Source organism: Telmatherina bonti, assembly GCF_933228915.1.
Source record: "Telmatherina bonti genome assembly, chromosome: 5".
NCBI lineage: Eukaryota > Metazoa > Chordata > Actinopteri > Atheriniformes > Telmatherinidae > Telmatherina > Telmatherina bonti.
In genome coordinates this window covers 21,289,360-21,295,849 of record NC_136623.1, presented here as the reverse complement: position 1 = coordinate 21,295,849, position 6,490 = coordinate 21,289,360, and the positions used below count along the sequence as shown (strand labels likewise).

The following is a 6,490-nucleotide window of genomic DNA, read 5'->3' as shown; positions in this document are numbered from 1 at the left end:
ATTGCTGTTATTTGTCATGTTGCTGGTCTAACACTTATTTACAAAGAACTCAAAACGTTCCACTCCAGTGTGGCCTCCCATTTATTGACATACTGGCCCGTGTAGTCCTAATCAATTTACATAAAGTAGCTTATAAAAAGAAAGAAAGAAACTGTATAATCTTGTCACACATCTTCATCATCCATGTGGTTTAGGGACATCGCCGTCTCAGCTGGAAAGCTCCAGTTCTTGTGGCGCGTTTCCAACCAGGCAAGCTGCTTTCAGGTGCGTAGATACTTTAAATGCTTGCAAAATATGTCATGGCATCAAATAACAATGCTAGTGTTGCCATGAAAAGACTCGATTAGAGCTTTAGAAAACACCTTGTTTGAGCAACACCTTTGTCGTGATAATTATGAAGATCTAAAAATAAAGGCTGTTTTGCACTTTTTATGTGCGCGCGTAGTATTAAACTGAAATATCCGAGGAAACTTGAACGCAACTTTGGCGGTGTCACGTCTCTTGCGTCAACTGTGTTAAAGTGAGCAGCAGGACAGGAGAAGTTAGAGAGGAGTGGGGCTGCTCTGCTGCGGACAGTGTCATTCTGTAGCCAGCCACTTTCCCAGTTCTCTTTTGCGTTTCATTTGTCGGATGCTGCCATTTGTCAGACTTCATCCAGATGACGATTAATCAGGAACGGCCGATGACTTACTCCAAAATGAGAGGACTTGTGACATTCCTATCAGGTAAGGAGGAAAGTGGCAGAAATAAACCGCAGTTATACGTTTAAATATCTTTAACTAAGTTAAAAGGTGGAGGTAAACTAAAGGGAAAAAAATATCTCCAAAGTTGTACATATTAAAATGATTAAACTATTTTTGCTTTCTTCAAACATTAAAAACAAAATCAGAAAATTGATACATCGAAAACGGTTGGATTAGTTTCAGGGTGAGAGGTTTGATGACACATTAAAGTCCTGCCATTGACCCACTGATTCATATATAATTTAACACAACTGTTGGAGTTAGAGGCTTATGTAATGTACCCCCCCCTGTCTGCCTTGCAGCTCTCCTCAAAGGGAAGAAAGTGGGATTTAGTGACTTCATTCACAAACTTGTTTCCAGTCAACAACTCTGCCAACAGTAAGTTCAGAAAAAACCCCAATTCATTTACTTTTTTAAAAATCCAATTAAACAAACGTAAAATCCACATGTACTGTATTTGACCTGAAGCCTGGACTCTCAGAAACTCCTGCAGCGTCAAAGCAAGCTGAAGCGGGCAAAAGGGGGAAAAGCTACCTTGGTAAGTTCAGGCAAAGTATTTTTTTTAAATAAACTGCTGCGTGTTGACAGGAGAGTAAACTGTATCTGACTTTCTAGCTGTCTTACCCATCTCAATTTCCTTTTCTGTTCTTAGAACTCAGTGAACAGCGAAGCCGCACAGTAAGTAATTTTACCACTGACACCCACAACTATTTCAGAAGAAAAGTTTTGCTTCACATTACAGAGCAACCCTTTCTTTCTGTAGCAGTCTTTTGAGAAGCACTGGCTTACAAGGTCCATGGGAGGGTCCCCCTAATTGGTTCCTAACTTTGCGATCCCACTTTACAGGTTACGACATTGGTCTCAGAGTTTATTATTTATTACAGGGATATTTATCAAACATGCAGGGTTCGTTTACAATAATGTGTGGCCACAACATTTCATTCCTAAAGTTTTTTAATTATTCCATATTAACATTGATAAACTCATACGCAGATATGCAATAATACTCATAAGTGCTGTAATATTAAATCAATTATTACTTATTACTGCACTCTGCTGTTTTGTTAAATAGGATGAAACCGTCAGACTTTGACTACCTCAAAGTTATAGGGACAGGAAGTTTTGGAAAGGTGAGTTTTTGTTTTTTCTAAATATATGATTTTTTTTTTCTTTGTAATTTTTGTTCCTTTAAGTGTATTGCTGAGAAATCACAAATAAAAATCTGTTGCAGGTGCTGCTCGCACGACATAGGAAACAAGGCAACTACTATGCAGTTAAAGTTCTACAGAAGCAGATGATTATCAAAAGAAGAGAGGTCTATCTATCATCTATCTATCTATCTATCTATCTATCTATCTATCTATCTATCTATCTATCTATCTATCTATCTATCTATCTATCTATCTATCTATCTGTCTGTCTGTCTGTCTGTCTGTCTGACTATAGTCTAACCGTATCTGTTGGTTCTGTGACTGCAGGAGAGGCATGTGATGGTTGAGAGGAGTGTGTTGGTAAAGGGACTACAACATCCATTCCTAGTGGGGCTCCATTTCTCTTTCCAGACACCAAATACTCTTTACTTTGTCCTGGACTATGTTAATGGAGGAGAGGTATGTGAAATTAAATTTAAAACCACCTTATATCTTCATGAAGGGAAATGACAAAATTTATTTAAAAAAAAATGAAGATTGTCAAATCATTTAAGACTGTGTGTTCTTTTTAATCCCTTTATGACTAAAACTGAAAAAGTCAACAGATTTAAGAGCTTTATGTTAAGGAAATTATTTTTTTCTCTCTCTCTCTTTAAGCTTTTCTACCATCTCCAGAGGCAGGGGTCATTTCCAGAGCCTAGAGCTGCTTTCTACTGCGCAGAAATGGCCGCAGCGTTGGGCTACCTCCATTCTCTTAACATTGTTTACAGGTTTGTAAGTGACACACAGCTACACATAATTAGACAGCCCACTATAAAACCACTCTTCAAGTGTTTCTTGTCCCTCTCCTTGCTTACTTTCTTTGTTCATGATTAATTTAAACATGTTCTGCTTACTTAATTTATTCATGCATGTGTGTTGTACTGAAAGCAACCATGTCCTCCAATGCTGCATTAAAAATAAAGATGTTAAACCACCAAAAGCTTAAAAAAAACCCCAAATACTACAGAAAAGAGAAGTTGATATACATTTTTGCATAAAACAAGACTGATTGTCCCATGTTTTTCTGTGCAGAGACCTTAAACCAGAAAATATCCTGCTGGACAGTGAGGGCCATGTGATGCTAACAGACTTTGGTCTTTGTAAAGAGGGTGTGGCCATTGGTGAGATTATGCACACTTTCTGTGGCACTCCAGAATATCTTGCTCCAGAGGTGCTACAAGGCCATCCGTATAGCCCAGCGGTAGACTGGTGGGGACTCGGTGTTGTGCTTTTTGAAATGCTCTGTGGACTGGTGAGTGTAGGTGGAGTGATTGTTTTCCTTTTCATCACCTGACCTTCCTCTTTTGTATGTTACACCACCTCCTCTGTTCTGTCTCCCACCCAGCCTCCTTTTTACAATCACAGTAAAGCCGAGATGTTTGAGAACATTCTTCACGCTCATCTGCAGCTGCCCAGCAGTTTGTCTGGAGGTGCTTGCTCACTCTTAGAGGGCCTGTTAGAGAGAGATATCTCCAAGCGTTTAGGGGAGAGCCGTGACATTGTAAGTGCACTCTCAAAAGGGACACCAGCAGCAAATATAAAAACACATAACCATGTAAAGGTTAACTTTGGTTTGTTTTCAGGAAGAACTGCAGGAACATCCCTTTTTCACTTTCATCAACTGGGATGACCTTGTGGCAAGGAAAGTAAAACCCCCATTCATCCCAAACGTGGTATGAATTAATAAGAAATCAATCCAGTGTATTTTATGATTTTTAACTGAAAGCATAGTTTACCTCAAATGTGTGTTTTCTCTTCTCCCTTGCCAGTCTGGTCCCTGTGATATCAGCTACATTGATCCGGAGTTCACGCTACAACCTGTTCCTAGCTGTGTGAATGAGAGGTGCCAGACAGCAGTAGCCAGCGAGGCCTTCCCTGGCTTCTCCTTCATGAACCCAGCAGATTGCATGGCAGTTCCTTAACAGTATCAAATCCTCTTAGAGAAGGCTTGTTCAAACATTTATTTTTGTGTTATGTTTTATTCAATGTATTTTTAAGCACTTGGGCAAAACATTCAAACAATGACGTAGCAGTTTATGACATGTTTCATTGGTTGCGCTTGATTAATTTATTATATATTTGTAAATTATAACTGCTACGTTAGTGTCAGTTCATTATACAGGACAGTCCAGTCATGATTTCAATATAATATTCATGTATTCCAAGAAACAATAAATACTTATAAGCTTTTATTTTAATGCTTTGCAATTTATTTTAAAATCTAAATTGTGTATTGCACAACTCCCGTTTTGCTTTTAGATAATACATCTTACAAAGCTACTGACAATACTTCAGTGACTGCCATAGTAATGGAAGCGTTGCACATTGCAAACAAAATACACATTATCTCTTTGTGGTATTTACTTACAACACACAAAGTCAGTCTACTGGCAAACCGTAAACACAAACTGCATCTGGCTCTGGCTTTATTTTTGATGGTGAGTCTTTTTTTAGGGACTAACAGAAAAAGCCCATCGCTGCAGAGAATCTAATGGGTGTTTTACAGATGAGAGCATCTGCTCTGATCCTTTCTACCTCACTTCCCAAGATTGTTTGGAAACAGTTTTTAAAGAGTGTGTCAGTAGAGGCTGAAGGCTGCATAGCTCTGCTCACTTTGGCACATGAAGTACGCGATTAGCTGACCATTGCAGATCATCAGAAATAAGCCGCTACCTATGAAAAAAAAGAAACAAAATAATGAATAGGACTGAAAAAGACTGGACCACAGTGTAAAATGTGACAGATCTTGGAATTACCTAAAGCCAGCCACCACTGCCACACCATGGGAAACTCTAACATCACTGTCACATGAAAACAAAACATGTCATTGAACATGTAAACAACGTTGAAGTGTACATTGATAAACTCACTGTTGGGTTTCTGCTCACCTGAGCTAGTGATGATTACATGCAGAAGAGTCACAGTGAGGGCATAGTCCCAAACCTGCCTCCTCACCACTGCAGCAAACAAAAGGCCACTACAAAAGTAGGTGAGCTCCAAGGACAAGAGATTCACTGGGGAAGATTGATAATTTGAGAAAATATGTTATCTGGCATGTAAACTGGCACTCATGGCTAGTTATAAAATTGGATGTATCCTATTAGCTCACCCAGGTATTTGGAGTTGGATTCAGCAGGTTCAGTCTTAAAGTCAAATGGTATCAGTCCATCAAACTGATCCAGTCTGAATGAGGAAGCATATTAATTGTTAATGTGTGACTGATTGTATAAGCTATACCTTCTATGAGGTGAAATGATCTTGAATCCCTGGATGTGGGTGAAGTTATAGAAATAGTCATGAAAAGAAGATTAATGTACAAACTGCTGACACATTAGGTTTTATATATGTTCATTTTTTCAGACTAAGTATAATATATGTATATGTATATATACTTAATCTGGAAAAATGAACCCTTTATTACACTTGTCAAACTCGGGGGCCGCTGTCATGCAGGTTTTTGTTTTTCAGGTCCTTTTTGTTTTTTTTTTTTTAACATTTCCTTGAGTTTGCCAATTAGCTGTTGACTTCATTTGATTTTAATCAGGTGTGCTGGAGCATGGAAACAACACGACCTGCAGGACAGAGGCACTCGAGGACCGCAGTTTGAGACCCCTGCACAAAGTGTACTTTGCTTGTAGGACTCCTGTGAATCAGCGCATGCGTATGAGGGTTCTCACCTGAAGGCACCAAAGCACACACTCCCAATCATGTAGAAAAGAGAGTAAAATATGACCAGACACAACAGTAGATTGAGCAGGACGGTCTGCGGATAGCAGAGAAAGGGTTATTATTTACGGCATGGCACCTGTCAATACAACATATCTTCCTCCTAACACCGACCCGAGGGTGGGCATTTAGGCTGTATCAGGCGACATTGGAAGGGATGTTGTAAACAGGGAGACAGGCCATTTTTTCCAAAAGCAATAGGGACTATTTATAGAGAAAAAAGTGAGAATTATTTAATAGTATTAGACTGACCACTGTCGTATCTAATTCATTAGCTGTTATTCATGCCCACCTTTCCCACTGTTGTTGCGGACAGATTCAGTTACCAGAGATGCCGTAACATGATTTTAGACGAATTACACCATATAAGAATGTATTTCGTCTTCTTACCTTTGAATCGACCGTGTTGCCTTTGAATGCCATCTCATGCTTTGTACTTAGTGTTACATTGTAAAATAACGCTTACAGGCGCAAGCTGCACGAGCCCGTTAATCCTCCTAGAAACTAGACCCCTTCTGCCATCTAGCGACAAAGAAACACAAAACACAAAGGAGCGCCTCCGCTTTGACAACCGAGACGAACTCATTTCAGTAGCCTTGTTTTGAAAGAAAAAAATAAAACACAGACAGTGAGAGAGACTTTTAATATGTAGGTTACTGGATAGTTGTCAAGTTTTAAACATGGGAATGTATGAAATTTTATTTTATTTTTATACTTGGATGCAGACTGTTCCAGAGAACTATGCCATGTATGTATCCGAGAATCCGCCCTGTGTGGGAGGGAATAGGGAAGATTAGCTGCTGATATGTTTTTTGTTTTTTAAAAAAA

The 6,490-nt window shown here is 39.1% G+C and overlaps 2 protein-coding genes across 2 annotated transcripts; one reads left to right on the top strand and one right to left on the bottom strand.

The window, feature by feature from the left end:
• The first annotated feature begins 530 nt into the window (after window positions 1–530).
• sgk2b (serum/glucocorticoid regulated kinase 2b) lies at window positions 531–4,117 on the top strand. Its single transcript, XM_079240276.1, has 12 exons — window positions 531–725; window positions 1,046–1,121; window positions 1,212–1,281; window positions 1,396–1,421; window positions 1,816–1,873; window positions 1,975–2,058; window positions 2,222–2,353; window positions 2,552–2,664; window positions 2,969–3,188; window positions 3,282–3,437; window positions 3,520–3,609; window positions 3,706–4,117. The coding sequence occupies exons 1-12, from the start codon at window positions 659–661 to the stop codon at window positions 3,856–3,858; spliced, it is 1,245 nt and encodes a 414-aa protein (XP_079096402.1). The 5' UTR covers window positions 531–658; the 3' UTR covers window positions 3,859–4,117.
• Window positions 4,118–4,514: 397 nt separating this feature from the next.
• LOC306755599 (putative transmembrane protein 244) lies at window positions 4,515–6,115 on the bottom strand (the record flags this gene model as incomplete). Its single annotated transcript, XM_079240040.1, has 6 exons — window positions 6,053–6,115; window positions 5,614–5,699; window positions 5,046–5,119; window positions 4,825–4,950; window positions 4,693–4,737; window positions 4,515–4,609 (listed from the first exon to the last, which is right to left on the bottom strand). The coding sequence occupies exons 1-6, from the start codon at window positions 6,083–6,085 to the stop codon at window positions 4,515–4,517; spliced, it is 459 nt and encodes a 152-aa protein (XP_079096166.1). The 5' UTR covers window positions 6,086–6,115.
• Between the last annotated feature and the right edge of the window lie 375 nt (window positions 6,116–6,490).

Coding starts and splice junctions, on each gene's coding strand:
- sgk2b (XM_079240276.1), top strand. CDS start 659: ATGACGATTAATCAGGAACGGCCGATGACTTACTCCAAAATGAGAGGA. Junction 1,874..1,974: donor GGACAGGAAGTTTTGGAAAG/GTGAGTTTTTGT, acceptor AATCTGTTGCAG/GTGCTGCTCGCACGACATAG. Junction 2,059..2,221: donor TGATTATCAAAAGAAGAGAG/GTCTATCTATCA, acceptor CTGTGACTGCAG/GAGAGGCATGTGATGGTTGA.